This window comes from Pagrus pagrus (assembly GCF_965226575.1).
Source record: "Pagrus pagrus genome assembly, chromosome: 15".
Taxonomy (NCBI): Eukaryota; Metazoa; Chordata; class Actinopteri; order Spariformes; family Sparidae; genus Pagrus; species Pagrus pagrus.
This window is the reverse complement of record NC_140199.1, coordinates 17,207,509-17,224,706: the sequence shown is the minus strand read 5'-3', so window position 1 is coordinate 17,224,706 and position 17,198 is coordinate 17,207,509. Positions and strand designations below refer to the sequence as shown.

The following is a 17,198-nucleotide window of genomic DNA, read 5'->3' as shown; positions in this document are numbered from 1 at the left end:
ATCTGGTTGATATTATTTTAAAAAGGGGATATTTGAACAGAATTTGTGGTTTTCAACTCGTCATTGATAGAAATGGTTATTTTGTGTATTTTTCTTTTGTTGTACAGACATTTTGTAATAAAAACAAGATGAAACACAATGAAATGTTCAAAGAATGACCACATCTCCTGCTGGAGAAAGCTTTCTTTTTTTTAATCGGGACGGAGAATGTTAAACAAAACCATATCGTCCTGAATGAAACAGTGTTGAGATGAAGACGGCTGATGGGGAATAAATGACGCCTCAGTGATCTTACAGTTACTCTGGGAGGCGGGAGGAGGAGTGAGCATGCACCTTATCTTAATGTTTTTAATTATGCATTGCACAATCACGAAATCAAACTGGCCATGAGATAGAAGCATAATGAGACTCGTCCCATTTCACACCAGAGGAAAGCAGCGATGAGCATGAAGGAATTGAGCAACATCGTACAGTGATTGGTCTAAGCTGACACGAGAAAAGTAATCAGTTGGCATCAGACATTTTCGACTATACTGAGAGTCCTGTACATCTTCACAAACCAAACAGTCTATGTAACACAAGAGATAGGCATAATAAGATCACAACAAACTGCAGTGAAGCAGAACCCCCTTACACTTCGATTCCAGGAGTCCTCAGAGATCCACAGTGTGAAGTAAGGCATCATATCTCCCTGTCAGTGACTTCAAACAACAAAGTGCTGACAGCTAAGAAATCATCACAGATGGCTGGACTGCCTTTTTTTTCCTCTTTCTTTCCACAATGAAAAAAAATGTATAAGCATGCATTTACGCCAGGTAGTATATCTCTATTGCTATTGTACACATACAATATACAAATGTACAGAACAAGTTGGAAAGATAGTTGATTAAAAAATGTGCATGATTGATAATTTAAAAAGAGTTTCCCCAGTAAAATAGAAATGTTACTCCCAGTACATCCTAGATTTTTTTTTTTTTTTTTTTGGTTTATGAAACAAAACATTTTTGGAAAACAAAAAAAGCTTTTTTGTTGAGTGTATTTACATAATGAACAAGGATGAAAAAAGACGATGTGCAAATCCGATTCCATGCAAGCAGTTGCATAATGTCGTTTAGGTGCTTGAGTGATGGGTTTGAACGAGGAGGAAAACAAGAAAAGAAAAAAACAAAGCTCAAGACCAGGGACTCATGGCTTCAATGAATAACTGTCCACTCTCCACCGCAACAATAAATCATTACACTCACACACAAACATGCTCACCAATCAGGGAAACATACACGCTGGGAACACAACACAAGAGCCAAAGTTACATTAAGAAGTATCTTGATTTAGAATCATTCAAATCTTAGGTAATCAATCACCCACTCAAGATATCCATCAAACATACAACCAAACATCCTGTTCCAACAAGACACAGCATAATGAGTGCGTTTCCTCATCATTCAAGGTCAGACCGAAAAGGTAACACTGCTAGTAAACGCAACACCTCATAGGAAGTCACGATAACCTGTGGAGGAGGAACCCAGAGGACACTGTGAGCCGGTGGTTTCCACACATCCAAACTGAGATACTTTAATACATTTAAAGAGTTGTGAAGATGATGTATTTTTGCTTCACAAAAATGTTCCTTTTTCAGAATTGATCATTTCAAATAAAAATAAAGTGAGGTTTTAGAATTACAAATTGGTTGAACATGAAGCTTTAAAGCAGCTAGAAAGAACTTTTATTTTTTGTTGATTCTGGCAGACCCTGTGGAGGCTGGGGAAATTATAAACTTCCTCATCATAGTCACCACTCGGTCACAAAAACGTTTTTTTACTTATACAACCTGGATGAGTCAGAATCAGACCCAATGACAGGCATTAAGAACTACACAGAAATAGCCGATATTATCGCCGATGGTCTCGTTTGCTTATCTAAGTCGTATAGAGGCGTGATTAGATGAGGATTAACTTGAGACCGTTTCATAACCAGTTAAAAGTTCCTTGTAATGTACGTACTGTATTGTACGTGAGGGACCAAAGCTTATAAAGTTGTAAATGTTAGATAAATGTTAGATGCTAGAGTAAGTCTTAAGTTAATGATGTTTTTAAAGACACTGCTCGATATAAACATCTCCTCTGCATCCCTCCATCCATCAAACAAATGACTGAGATATAAATGGTGTAAAAATATAACACAGTATCCCTTGGATAAAATAAACACTGGTGCGTGAGAAATGCAACACTGGGTCTGGAGAACAACATTTCAGAACTAAAGAGGAAATCAAAATCAAGATGTCTCCTCCCACACAACTAACTTGACATTTCCTAAAAGCCAGCCACACAAAGCAAAATGTAACGAGTGCAATGCAATGAGATCTGTGTGCAAATTTACATAATTTGCAAAACTGCATGTGATGGATGGTGACATCTTTGGGTGAGTACAGATGAGCTTTGAGAGCACTTAAAGACAAACTGAGGAAAGACGAGAAACAAATAAAGTAAGAAGCATCTGCTTAGTCAGTCCTTACCTGGACTGTTTTAAATGCATTTATCTTAATATGACATTAGTTAAAAAGGCAACCTGAAAGCAAATAAATAAGAGGACTTGGCATATAAAATATGAGTGCAGTATCGTTAATACTGCAGTTCAATATGTATGTAACTACAGGTAAATATAGGGGTTGAAGGTGGTGGGCGTTTTTCTCTCTACAGCCTCTTGTCTTCAAACAGACAACACGTGAGGAGTCAAGATAAAAATGTTTCAAAAGGAAACAATCTTCTGTAACTGAAAGGTGTGATCCCACACTAAGGCAATGACGTTTACAAATGGGCGACAATGGGACAGGAAATAAATACACAAACATCTTTTCTCCTTGATAGGATAATTACAGGGCTATCATCTTTTGGCTGGTGAGGAAGAAGACGGTGGGAAGGGGGGGTGAAAAGAGTCCAGTGACCATCTCTCTGCACCTCAACCTCTATCCTTCCCTCCTCTCATTCCTCTGCTGGCTGGGCAGTGTCTTTGCTCTGACCTGCTTAAGAACAAGACCAAAGACTTTTTTTTTTAATGGTGGAGCCCGAGAGGCGATGAAACCCGTCCGTGTTGGGCTTTAACAGTCTTGCAGGGATGAGCAGCTAGTGGTAAAGTTTTGCCGACCCTGTGCCACCGGTACCGCCACACCCCAAAAGGCCCTGTTTAATCTTGACCTGTCTGCGTGGCAGATGGTTGAACAGCAGGAAGATTACGGCGAGGAGGAGGAAGCTGCGTGGTATTTGACGAAGGCGATGGCTGCCAGCTCTTTGCAGAACTCCTCCAGCACGATTACGCCCTCCAGTAGAGTCATGTGGTCGATCCTACAGGAAAAAACGGACAGGGAGGTGAGAAGTGCGTTCCGTAAATCAACTTAAAAGATTAGAGCACAGAAATCTGTGGAAGTACGTACGTGATGCCCTCCGGCTCCAGACCCAATAACCTCTTCCTCACGAGCAGCAGTTTGGGTGTGAAATCTGGGATGCGCTGGATCCTCAACATGAGATCTCCCACCACCTATCACACACACAAGAACACAGTGCAATTACCAAAACACAGCAGCACTGCTTCCATCCCTGGGCAAAGGTGCAACACTAGTTAATCATCACTGTAATTATCATAAACAAACAAGACCATCAACAAGAAAATAAGCTGCTTCCTCCAGCCTCTAAACTGCCTATTACACTGTGTGCTACTGGGACAGATTTCAAAGAAAAGAAGTCGGACTGAATCACAGAACAAAATAGATGCAGACGCCCAGTTCTTCTAGAAAGAAATGGGTCGAGTAGGAGCACGCTCTAAAGATTCCAACGCAAGCGAGATTCTCGGAAACACTTGCACAATCAATACCAACTGGCACGAGATAAAGGCCGACAATTGTCTCAAAAATTATTATTTGTACCAAACATTTGGAAATACAAACTTAACAACCATGCGTTGAGACATGCAAGACATCTCAAAGTGCCCAGATAACAGTGACTGTAGGGTTTGGGCATGAAAGTGAACGCTATAGGTTTTCTCATACAGATATTTATTAATAATTATAATATCAACAGTGGTCTCCAAATATTGATTTTTCTATTTTGGGATCTGCACTTTCTCTCTATCTCGTATTCATGACACTGTGTTTCCCATTTGACTTTACTTGGGCGCACTTCCCAGGTGTATTAACAGTGGTCAAAGTACATTTGGCAACACATTTTAGCATTTTTCTATGTTAGAGAACGCCATCCTTGATCAATTAACTAGTTGTGGACAATCTCCCCTCACTCTATGCTTCCATACTTGTCCCTGTGCTGCAGAGAAACACACAGACAAAAAGAGAGACGACCATCTGTATCACACCCCTCCTGTTAATGCACACTGATTATGATGCAACCTCTCCTGTTGAATGTTAGCCTACTTATGTCATTGTTTTGTATCGTTTCGATAGGCTGCATCATTAACGACAAGCCTCCTCCACACACGGCTCACCTGCTGTTCTGAGTGTGTATTTTTTGTACGACACTGCTGACAAAGAAAGTCCACAAAGCAGACACATACTTCGAAACAGAAATATAAAGACTCATGGTGGGGCAGGTAGGCCGGTGTGCATGCAATATAGAGACCAGAGGTCGAGAGATACGTGACAGGAAAAGCAAAACAGCAGATTAAAGTAGTTTGTGAGTAAACACTATCAATTTGTGGGAAACGCTGATGCTATCTGTATGAACGTGAGCCTTACCCTGACAATGACAGAGAACAGAGACCTGCAGCCAGGGGCCAGGTTGATATAAGGGTCCAGCAGGTACTCGTGTAGGTGGGGGTGTGGTAACAAAGACAGCTTGGACAGCACAGCGGTCACCTGCAGGTTGACATCGTAGGGCTGGAGGACAAAGAGGGCATCAGATATGAAACTAGCCAGGAAATTAAATGGAGATTAGAGTGAACCAAGTGTGTGTGTGTGCGTGTGTGTGTGTGTGTGTGTGTGTGTGTGTGTGTGTGTGTGTGTGTGTGTGTGTGGAATAAGTAAAACAGAGGGTCACAGTAGTCAGAAGCTTTTAATGACAGGCTCATTAATACATAGAGTGCTCTCCTTTTGGATTTGATTTCTAAATGCTACAACAGACCTGTGAGCTGCCAAAAGAGTGCATATTGCTTCTGATCTCTATTAGTCATCATTTGTGAAGTGAGTTTACGTCCAGAGCTCATTATTTTTGTTCTTTATTTTCAAAGGCGTCTGCATAATCAGCATCTTATTTGCATTTTCTCCCCATTTTTCACTCCACTTTCCATTAGCGGACCTAGTTCATGCTAGACAGTAGTAAACAACTTTTGAGTGTGTGTGAACTTTCAGTCTAAGTGAAATCTGATCCTTTAAAATAATCAATAAAAGCACAGAAATGATGGCTAATTTAATTTGACTTTAAATTAAAGTCTGTGCTGCTTTGCATGCAGAAAACCTGATTTATTCACTGAATTTTTGGCCTTTTAATGGCTTTAATTGAGGGACGGGCAAAGAATGGCAGGAAATGGGAAGAGAGAGAGGGGATGACATGCAGCAGGGGGCCACAGGCTGGAACTGAACCCAGGCTGAGGCGACAGGCTCTGTAAATGCTCTAACAAGTGAGCTACTGGAGCGCCCCTTGAATCTAATTTTGAGATTATTTTGTCATTCATTAGCTGCTCTATTTGCTCCATGGATTTGATTACAACCAAAACTGAATTTATGATTTCCAAAGGGCATTTTATTGTCATGCTATTCAGACTTGTGGGCTAGTGGAGCTGTAACAATGCAACAGATGCCCGTATTTCTACAGATATTTACTTTATGGAGAATCAAACTGACCTGATCTAGGATGCGACCCATCCTATCGAAGAGAACCTTGAGGAAGTGGCCCTCGAAGAATGGGATGTCCAAGTTACACTTCTCAAAAGGCTTTGGATTTCCCCTCCAGTCCCACCGCTGGCAGACCCCGCAGTAGTCCCTGAACTGAGGAGAACAATTCACCGACTCTTAGTATCTGTTCTACTAGTGACATGTAACAAAACTGATGACCAACAGCCAGTTGACCAACAGCTCTCTGTCCAGTGTATCTCAAGCCTTAAACAAACTGTAGAACGAGCCTCACCTGTCTGTGTGCGTCTCTGAGGTAGGTGTCATAGCCCGTGCCTTCAACTTGATATGATGACTTAGCCTCATCGGGCACCAAACACAGGAAACTGAAACAGAATGGAACTGTTAAACATTGTTTTACAGAAGACTGAGGAGCTCATTATACTGGATGTTGAATCCTGGGCAGACTGTGTACCTGTTGACAATCTTGTGGACCTCCGTCTTCCCGTCAGACTTTGAGTGGTCGGGACTCTGTGGTGGAGATGAGCTGAGCCAATCAGAACCAGACAGCCTAGTGTCTGGAGAGACGTCATCGCCAAACAGTGGATCCTCCTCAAGATCTCTGTAGAAAGAACAAATGTTCATCAAAAAAGTATATTGTGGGAAAAAAAGATGTTCACTTTGCATTTAGTTGTTGCCCAAGGATTTATGCATCTTTCAAAAAAATAAGGAAAAGCATCAATTGGCCTTATGGTATAGGCAATTTTGATTTCTGATATTAAAATGACAAATCCACATGGTCAGTATTCCTGTATGTAGTTAAAGGGGTAAATATGTGGTTTTTCATAGGTTATTTGGGCTTGCACTGTACTTTAGAGTTTTGTTGTATGATGTGGGAAGTGAATGAATGTCTTTATAGGAATAACAGATTGTTTATCTTGGACCCTTCTATGTTGAAATATAAGAGTTTACTGTATCTGGAGGTTTGTTTAGTGTGTGTCTATGTAAACACAAATGTCACTGACATTAAGCAATATGATGATGTAATATCACGTATCCCCAGAGTTACAGTGCTGCCTCTAGGTAACTTAATTAATTTGCATGAAAACTAATGAGTCATGTAAAACAATAACACTTGGAAACAAGCAAGCTATTACACACAATCAGGAACATTTTAGCTGAATTTGTGGCACATCTGCACAAACACAGCTTGCATGCGTTCACTTTATTTCCAGCGATGTTTGTTTGTGCAGGTGATTTTCCAGACAGGATTTAAAGGCAGCTTGTTGAGGTCAAAAGCTAGAGGCAGGTCCTTACACGGCATCATGTGGCTGCCCATTCTCCAGGGGTTCCCGTTCCTCCTGCGGTTTATTCTCCAGGTAGTTCCTCTCTTCCAGGCTGCGCAGCACCAAGCTGTGGAGGATGTGCTGGTTGGGCTTCTGGATCAACTGCTCAAACAGCCGCAGCGTCATGATGCTGATCTGGGGACACAGAACGAGGAGTGAGGCTGAGCTCCCTCTATAAACCCTGAACAACAAAGCCAAGTCTCCGCTCACAGACGAAGAAAGTAGGCAGTGGCTGCTCCGAACATCAAAGAGATGATTCATTTCTCTTTGTGTGATGAAAATGTGTGCAATAGCTCTGTCAGATACTAATTAAAATTCATGTGCTTTCGGTTAATCATATGATTCACTAGAACTCAGAGTCCTTGGAGGGCAGATGGCCATTTGTACTTTTGAATAATGAACAAGGAGGAGAAGAAATTATGGATGATTTTCATTATTAAAGGTGCATTAATATGATCATGAAATGATGCAACACAAAGGCCAGGTGAATCTGATCACCCAGACATAAATGATGTTAAAGGTACATCGTGACATTATGGTTCAACAGGCCCTGTAGCAGAGAGGACAAAAACTGGGCAGGTTTATTAAGAAAACAATTAACGGGACATCGAGACATAACTTGAGGGCATTGAGCAGTTTCATTTTCTCGCCACCATCCACCAATGACAAAAGCTCCTGCCTTGCAAAGGCTCTGAGGGGACACATAACTTTTACATGCTCCCTGACAGGCATCTTTTGAAATCACAATGTCACGGTTGTTCAGGGCTTAGTAGTCGATGACCATCCCTATCCTTAATATTAACAATTATGTGATAAGAACCTCGTCTGACAGGTGGTCGCAGTGCTCGATGAGTCTGTGTCTGAGTGGATTCTGAGCGATAGTAGCTGAAGTCTCAGGCTCTTTCTCCTCTCCCAGCAGGAAGTAAACCATCTCCTGCAGCAGAGCCTCTGAGGTCACCTGCCTGATGATCCTGTTCAGCAGGGCTGTGGAGGTCAGAATGCCCACCTCGGACCTGTGTGCGCCCACAAACACACAACACGTGTTAATGAGCAGTCACGACAAATAGCACACCAAGACAAGACAAACAATTTCAATCAAAGCATGATTGATTGATGATTCAACGCAAATCTTACGTCTGCATCAGCTGCGGCTCCATAACGGAAACAAAGAACCTTTCTCTCACTGCTTTTGCCATCACAGCAGCTGCTGACTGGTAGACAGTGAAGAAAAACAAAAATCTAGTTCAGCCTTCTGAAGCTTTTAAACACAAAAACGGCTTCTTTTATTGTGAGGATTATGACTGCAACGTGACGCATCAAAACACAGTGAATCAGCATGAAGTTATGGACCTTTTGAGCCTCCTTGATGAGCTGGTCACAGTAATCTAGCCAGGACAGGAACGAGATGAGAGCCCTCTTCCCTGTGAAGACAGCGGCGTCCTCCTTCAGGTTATATACATCCAGGCTGAAAGAGAGAGAGAGGGGGGAAAAAGGGAAAAGGATTGATGCAACTCTTCAAAAATAACATTTTACAGAGAATGCTATTTTAAAGTACCTGCTGGGTCCAATGAAATCAAAACCTCAGATGATGACACAATTCAAGTGTATTAAAGTGGTGTTTCAAGTCGTTACACTTTTGACTTCTTTAAATATGTAGTTATTGAAAGAATTTTACCCCCAGTTGACTGACTCGACAGTTTCAATGTCCAAGGGGTCCATGGACTGTGGCAGGGCTTTATAGAAGGCGACCAGCCTGTCAGTCAGAAGCTCACAGAGCTCAGTGTTCTCAGTTAAACACTTGGCAGCTGCAGGCTCTGGTAAACTGACCAGCAGCATCAGGCCCTCGCATGCCTTCACCACTATCCTGCCATCCTGACAAGAGGGCAAATGGATACAACGAATGAATATCAACTTTTAATAAAGGAAAAAAGGTCACAAGTTGCAGTACTTTCCCTAAAATTCATTCCACAGGGATTACTTACAGGGCTCTTCGTGAGGTTGAGCAGGGAGGTAACGAGATTGTAGTTGTTGCTGTTGTTGCTGTTGGTGGCCGGACTGGAGTTGGAGGCCGCTGCAGCTTGGGGCTCCACTGGGCGGTCAGCCTGTCCCTCTGTTGGAGACTGACCAGTGTCTGGAGCAAACACATTCTCCTTCACCACCTCTGTCCCCGCAAAACTCTTTGTCTCAGGTTTCTTTGACTTGTTCTGCAAATAGCATCACAAACAAGAGATATTCTCAGAGCCGTGTGCTGTTTAAAAATCCGGTAAGGCGCTTATTTTTGCTAGTAATATATACAGATGAATATTTATGAATGAACTTCTTTTCCTCCCTTGCATTGCAGCAACTCACCTCGAGGAAGAAGTTGACAAGGTATGGGTCCTGCTTCAGTTTGGCACAGACGATACACAGGAACTGAATCTCTTCATTTTCTGTAGGAGCAGCCTGCACATCCCCGCACAGACGGACTAGTTTCTAACAGAGGAACGTCACAGCCACAGAACAAAGGAGGTTAGAATAAGTTACGTAACCTGTCATATAGGGAGCCATTTAGAGGAAAAGGACTATTGAAATCCAGACTGCATCACTGCTCACCTGTACAGGTCTGTGGACATTGATGTGTGGCAGGAGAGGCTGACGAATGTGTGCTAGCAGCTTTGTGTAGAACGTAAGCACTTGCTGCTTCATCCCCGGAGGACACTGAGTGGAAATAATACAAACAAAATAAGTGAGAATTGTTTTGGGGGGTCTGCAAAAATAGACATGTCACCAAAATGCAGCTCACAGTGCAGATCAATGTAGTCACCAAACTATGACTGTCTTACATCTGCTTTGCCTAAGGTGTAGAGAGTCTCCAGGATCTTATGGTGTAGGAGATACTCCATGCAGGGTCCTGTCTCTCCAGACTCCCTCTCCGCCTCCTCCTGGGTCAGGATGTCCAGCATCTGTTCCAGGTGGGATGGGATGTTGGTGTCTGTAACTGGAGCTTTGTCATCTAACAGGGGAAAATACAAGAACATGTAAGAACCTCTGTATGTCCACAACATCTGATCAGAAAGGAAAAGGTCTTGCTCATCATTTACGCATGCTGGAAGTTTGAGGTTTGCTGAAAGTGTAAAAAGCTTCAGCAGCCAGTACACAACTGTTTATAGTGTTTGTTCAAATCCAGTTGCAAAATGTAATGTGTGAAAGATGCAACACTGTCCACGTAGTTTCCTGCTCCACTAACCTTTTAATATATTGCAAAAGAGTCATTATAATAATCTTTATCAATGAAAAGCCTTGGTAGCGCTTGCTAATCTTGCTGGCATACACACCTTCTGATGTGGCTTCACAGTGAAATTAAATATTTCAACAAATCTCTTTTCCAATCAAATTATTATTCAATTTCAAAACTAAAGCCCACATCAAAGAGTGAAATAATATAGTGTTAAACCAATTATGCACTAGTTAGCAGGAGTGGGTCAAAAAATTCAATAACAAGGAAGGATACACATGTATGTCATGCTGAGCTTAACAAAGCAAACAATGCCAAAAAAACATGGTCAGTAAGGACAGTCTGCGGAGTGAAGTTTCATTTGTAAGATAAATGACAACAACCAATGTCATCAACATGACCAAATAATTCCTTAAACTTGTAATCAGTGATTAACTGTCCCGAAAAACATGCTCAGCTACATAATACAGGTTATCTCCCATCCCATCAGCTGTTCAGAGTAAATTTTCTAAAACTGGTCCAACTGGGAGAACTGCTGCAAAGAATGCTAAGAATAGGAGACAGATACGCTCCTGGCCCAGAATATACACCCGAGACAACAGTAGTTTGAGCAGAGGTTGTCAAAATATTACATGACTGGGTTACACCACTAGGTACATCTTAGATGAAACCCGACACAGACGCGTATTAGTTCCATTTGCACTGATCCTGCAGGCAAACACGAAGGAAGCGCTCTCAACTTTGCTAATCTGGAGCTGCTTTTGGCTGAACAGACTTGCAGAAGTCTAATGCAAACTCTACCAGCATGACATTCCCAGCATACTTCACACTTTGGATTCTCCTCATGACCACCCCGTTTGCAATGCTTTTCAGTATAAAAAAATCTGAAATGTTTGCAGATTAGAGCTTCACAATGTTGTTATTTGCTGGGTTTTAAATATTGCAAATTTGTGTTGTGTGTGCACACTTCTATTTAAAAATACTGAATATTGATACTGAACATATAAACATGCCTAGTTTCCTGCCAGTCTACTCAAACTCCCATCAACAACTTTGGCCAGTAACCTACACAACAATCAGTCCATCTCTGTGGACATTGTGACCAGTGCTGTTCACTTATTCTTTCAGACTTTTCTTACCAGAAGTCTCGATGTAATAATGTGTAATGGCCTTCCAGTGATAGACAAAGTCCTCCTGCAAGGGCAGCGATGGGGCAAGCTGAAAAAGAGAAATTGTCAACATAAATACATTGTATGTTTACATTGGCCACACAGAGACACCAGTAATTATGAGATTGATAAGATGGTTTGTTCTAGTCTTCTTATCAACACTATCTTCTCAGTGTTAAATATCTCACTACAAGATGATCAATGTGTTGTGATCAAGGACGATCTCAGCTGCTTTCTAAATGTTTAGAAATAGGGTGAAACTTTCACTTTCGAGTGGCATGAAAGGTTTCCACTAATCCTCATACATAACAAGAAGCTGTATGACAGAATAAGAACTCAACAACCTAATAATAGACGTTCCCTTGTTATATAACATTTACACTTGAACTCAGAAGTGTACAACAGGTCACCTGCCAAGCACTTATTGTTTGAAACCTTTGACATAAAGCAGCTTGAGAAAGGGATTCAGGCAGGTAACTACTGCTTTCTAGCTAGTGAACGCTAGCTAGCTGGCTAACATTAAGCTTTTCCTAAAAAGCCGCATGAGATAACCCACAGACTAAACCTTTAATTGTAACGGTAAAGCGTTTGCGCAACATCAAACAAGGCTGTCCTAACATGTCGACATCACTCCTCATGATAAGACTCTGCTGTTTGAAACGAGATCTCCAGCCAGCTACGGCATTAGCTTCTTGGACGCTATTATCGGCTAGCATTAGCGGCTAACTAGCCCAGCATCACAAACTACCCTTGACACAGACGTCTCGCTGTAATAAATAAAATGGCAGTGATGAAATATGTTAGTTAGCAACATAAACGAACAGAAAAATAAGCACACCCATCGGTGTGACTTACTATCGCGAACAAAAACAAACAAACTGACACCGCAAACACAAAACGCTAACATTAGCTTAGGCTAATTAGTTAGCGCGCTAGCTAGCTAGCAACCTATCTCTAACGCTGACGTTATGATATGTGATGTCTTAGCGACCCAAGGGCCGCTTTCGACCAAAACAGACGACACACAAAGGCAAGAAAATGGGCAAAAACAGCAATGTAGGTTTGGTATTAAAGAAACTCACCGCTTCCACAGCGTGCTGGAGTATGGACGTAAATTTGGAGAACATTTTGTTCTTCGACTGGACTAGTTTCTCCCGAGAAGACCTAGAGAATTCCTCTATCTTCTTCTTCCTGTTGTTGCCGCCGCGATCCAGATTGGAGGTTTCATATAATGACCCTTGTAACGAAAGAAAAAAAAATGTAAGCAATAAAAAGACGTAACACGTTGCTGTCCACAGGACCTCACAGGCCCTGGCACAAGCACTGTAAACAAGACGTCTACAGACTCAAGTATCGTGCTGCCGCTGCTCACTTTGGACACGGTGGCACTTCCCTCGCCAAACACTAGCTGCTCCTGTCGTCCAGCAGGGGGCGCAGGAACACAAGACTTACAACGACTGAGGACGATCGATGCATACAAATGGAGAAGACAGTAACCAATATTGAAAGAGGGGGGCGAGGATCGATATCTGCAGCTTGGAAACAACATTCAATAAAGCCCACTTGGAATACATAAGGAAAGTATTGGATCCCGATAAGCAAGCGATTGAGGTTATATGGAAAAAGCTGTAACGATCGATTGATTATGCTGCCACACGATGCGCTGGTGTGGGCTGTTTCTGTCAAATAGCACATGAAACTGAGGTTTAGCTCGCTTAGCACTGTCGCATCTTTGAGGATGAAGTTGGGGGAGTCCACGTGACGAAGCGATCGCCAGATATTCCCCTAAAAGTGGCGGGATTCATGGAAAAACGGAAAAAAGAGAGCACTCACTGCTCCGGAGTGGCTGTCAACTTTATGATTTAGCCTCCAGAACAGCACAGTCATCCCAGACTAGGGAGGAAAAAAAAAAAAAAAAAAAAGTAGGCACGCCGGTATAACGTTGAGGTGATCCGACAGAGGAATCTCAGGCATGATTTTTTTAATTCACAAGTGAATAATCCTGCGATGTTATGATCAAATATGGACATGAAAGTTGTGGAGGGATGCTGTGTGATCCAGGACACGCCCTGTCGCTGAGAAAGTGCTCTCTCCATCGCGCAGTCTGCTCTAGTCTACCAAATCTGCAGGCTGTAATGTTTCCCTGCGTTTAATCCCGTTAAATGACAGCACAAAACTTCACGTACAGATCACATCAGGCTGTCTTTTTTCACACCACACACACACACCGCCTCACTCACTCCTGCTCCACAGCCGCACCGGGGCAGCTCCTCCGGCTAACCTCGTCAAGAAAAAGAAAAAGAGAGGCTCTACCTACCGGGCATGTCTGCTAGAGGTGAGTGTCTTTTGCCGCAGAAGCCTTCATAACAGTACATACAGGGGGGGAAAGTCGCTTAGTGTTGCGAGGAGGAGGGTTGAAGGATGGATGCATGAGAGAAGAGAGTCCATTTGCGTCGTCTGTCGGGAGGCTCGGGCTGTGATAATGACACTGTTGTTGTAAGTAGGTTACACCGGTGATGGCTGGAGCTACAGCCTCCCCTGCTGCAGCCCTGCACACACTGACAGCCTGCAACTTATTCTGTTCACACGAACTCTGATCACCATCAGAAGCAGCTGTGATAATGAGGCTCCTCTGATTGCTTTTTTTTTTTTCTTTGGGCATCTTTAATCAGGAGTGGTGCATGTCAGTTGTTGCCTGAATGAGAGCTGTGGATGGAGATCTAGTGGTTATTGTTAAGTGACTGAAATCTGAGGTTGAACCGTCGTATCTCGCTGCAGGTTGAAAGGATGTTTTCATTTCAGGTGACACCTGCGAGCAGTGCAGGTGGAGCCAGTTCTGCTCCCGTCAGGTGAACGCCTGGGTCTGACTCCTGCAGCCTCCAGCTGTTCCTGGATCAGATGGTCTCACTTGCTGATTTTAGAGTTGGATAGAAAACAGAGAAGTTGCAACCTGAGTGCAGCCTCAAGGTTATTGTATTAAACCTGCAGCTGGATTCACCCATCAGTTGGCTCTGATCCTATTATTAAGGTAAATCAAGCTGCAGTATGTCACTATAGCATGATGGCTTTGAACCCTCCCTCCCCGTCACTGGTGATGTGGCCCACTGGTACCTGCCCTGCTGCTGCTGCTGGAGATCGATGGGAGCTCAGAGCCCACCGCTTGACAGCCCCCCTGAGGTACATAGATCTGATTAGCACACTTAAGCCCCTGCAAACAGCCAATCATTATTCATGAGGAGTAACTACTCTCTGCACCCTACAGTGGCATGATAGGGAAGGGCCAATTACCTCTGTGTTGGTTACACGGATGTGAGGTTATTAATTCATTATCACCGATAAATCAGGCGCAAACATCAGTCTCTGTGACAATATGTCAAACCAGACACAGATCTGTCAGGTAGAGTCGATGCTTCGTCAGTTGCACGGACTGTGATGCTCGATAACTTGATTTAGACCGTGTTTGTCATTATTTAAGAGGGAGGGTGTTTTTAGGATTGTGTACTTGTGTTGTTTTTTCTATACTATGTTGTCTGCTATGTGCCGATATGAGATTATAATGCAGAAAAAAGATGCTTTGGTTAATTTATAACTATAAAATTCCCGGTGAAGTTTATGGTTTCACTGCACTGATGTCTTGAACACACCACAGAAGCTTCAGCCGATGGTCAGCTAGCTGCTGCGTTCAGTGCCTGCACGACAGGCAAAGCCTCCCCATGCCACAGGATGGCGGTGGTCTGCATGCATATAGTTGCAGGCTACTTTGTGGACATCTGGTTGTATTATTCTAGATATAGTAGCATACAGAAATCTATAGGCAGGATGTCAGCCAACCATTTTCCTTTCCACAGAGACAGGAAGTTAGAAAATGACTCCACTTTTCCCTCCAGTGTGCATTTATGATTGCAGCCCCTCCCTCGGCTGTCCGGCGAGCATCAGCCATTACTGTGCTCTCAGTCTTGCAGTCGCCTGCCCCCCACCCCCCATCCCTGCGATCAGCACAAGGCCATCAGCTCTTTACCTTGGTAGTGATGTCCTTCCATTAGCCACCCCACCTTGTGCTACACCCTTGCGGGCAGACCGCTCTACTTGGACCTTTAGTGTCATCAGATTTCCTGTGCTGCTGTCCTCTGTTTTGTTTTTTTAATAAAACCATTATCCTGGGGATGTTGTCGGAGCACAAACTGTATTATTTCAAGCAATGCTTTCACATCAGTCCTACCTGTGAGCTCGTCGTGGTTCAGCCAGAGCAACAGGGGGTTAAGTGCATTGTTCAAGGTCACCTCTGCAGTGGCATTTGAGGGAGGACGAGCAATCTTATCAGATTTCCTCCATCTGCAGCACATTCTCCCTCCTGGTCTGGGAAATCACCTGAAACCTGTCACAGTCATGCCATTTAGCCTAATCCCTCCGTTATTTTTAGAGTTTGCTGTTCTGCTACCATTGGTCCTTTGCTGTGTAGGTTGGCTGCTCATGTGTGGGAGAATTTATTGTTCATCTTGGTCCATTTGAGCCGTTTATCTCAGCTCCACCGCAGAGTCTTAAAACAACGTGTTGGACGGCAGCGCTCTCACGTGTGTGGGCCGATGTTCATTCAGTTTTCAGTTTTCTGCTCCTCCTGGGCGGGCGTGAAGGTCATATTACTTTATCTGATTTGATGGACCATTTGAAGCCGTTGTAGTAAAGTAAAGTGGGCTGAATTGATGTATTTTAGGTTTTCAACTAAAACTCAGCAACACATCGTAAAAGGAAACAGCACATTACGAACAAATAGAAAAAGACACAACATCATCAGAGATTAAAGGGTCATTGCAGAGTTACGGGGTCTTCCAACTAGTTTCTGCTTTACTTCACTGATCACGCCATTTTAATCTCCAGCTATCCGTCTTTCCTCCCCCTCAGCAGGCCACTTAATCAAAGTGAGTTGTTGCAGTTTGACTGATCTTCTGAAATTAGAGAAATTGGTGAGAATGTAAATGGTTAGAAAAGTACTTAAATCTACAGACCTGCAGAAGCTCGGCCGAAAACCAGATGGAAATTAAAATGCACTGATCAGCAGATGTTCAGCAGAATCCAGTTGGAAGTTTCCTGGAAATGTATTGAAGATATTACCAGTTATTTATTAACTGCATATTGGAAAAAAGCAGAATATTATTATTAAAGCAACATTATGGATCTTTTAACCTTAAAGTAACAGCTTGGTAAAGTGTCTTGTGATGAGGTGAATGGTGTCTCTGCCCCCCATCACTTGTTTCTGCACTATGTACCGTGATTCCCACAGAATCAGACTTTAATTGTGGCGAGTTTAGCGGCAAGCTACCTTGAATGAGGATAAAATAATTTAATCGGGCGGCTCTTCCAGACTTTCCAAATTGTTTGGACCGAATTGCTCAAATTCTGACAGTAAAGCGACTCATTTCGCGGGGGTTGTGAGGCGTTTATTACGATTTTACCGATGCATCTTTCACAATGTTAGCTTTTGGGAAAAAGTCCCCAGTGCATCACATGACGATGTAATTACACGGCTTGGCCAAGACAAAAACTGGCTTCAAGGCCTGGCGCTCTTTGTGGGGGCTTGATCTTGATGATGAGGCCAGCCGTCTTCTTTGCAGAGGAAGTTATGGTCAAGCCAACTGCGTTAA

The 17,198-nt window shown here is 43.0% G+C and overlaps 2 protein-coding genes across 4 annotated transcripts in view; one reads left to right on the top strand and one right to left on the bottom strand.

The window, feature by feature from the left end:
- Positions 1-168: 168 nt before the first annotated feature.
- On the bottom strand, positions 169-14,107 carry fhip2a (FHF complex subunit HOOK interacting protein 2). 3 transcript variants are annotated; one of them, XM_084374820.1, is made up of 18 exons: positions 13,877-14,107; positions 12,642-12,796; positions 11,530-11,608; positions 9,999-10,168; positions 9,769-9,873; positions 9,526-9,648; positions 9,159-9,380; positions 8,852-9,048; positions 8,527-8,641; positions 8,311-8,387; positions 7,997-8,189; positions 7,148-7,311; positions 6,306-6,452; positions 6,126-6,216; positions 5,843-5,986; positions 4,739-4,879; positions 3,428-3,531; positions 169-3,338 (listed from the first exon to the last, which is right to left on the bottom strand). In XM_084374820.1, the coding sequence occupies exons 1-18, from the start codon at positions 13,932-13,934 to the stop codon at positions 3,227-3,229; spliced, it is 2,397 nt and encodes a 798-aa protein (XP_084230946.1). In that variant the 5' UTR covers positions 13,935-14,107; the 3' UTR covers positions 169-3,226. The 3 variants fall into 3 exon arrangements, with proteins under 3 accessions (XP_084230946.1, XP_084230947.1, XP_084230948.1); XM_084374821.1 differs by lacking the exon at positions 13,877-14,107 and adding an exon at positions 12,932-13,015; XM_084374822.1 differs by lacking the exons at positions 12,642-12,796; positions 13,877-14,107 and adding an exon at positions 12,415-12,480.
- ablim1a (actin binding LIM protein 1a) overlaps positions 13,617-17,198 on the top strand; it is a 46,670-nt gene continuing 43,088 nt past the window's right edge. The window contains exon 1 of the mRNA XM_084374828.1: positions 13,617-13,894. Coding sequence (XP_084230954.1) covers positions 13,882-13,894 — 13 coding nt within the window. The 5' untranslated portion in view covers positions 13,617-13,881. The remainder of the gene's footprint in view (positions 13,895-17,198) is intronic.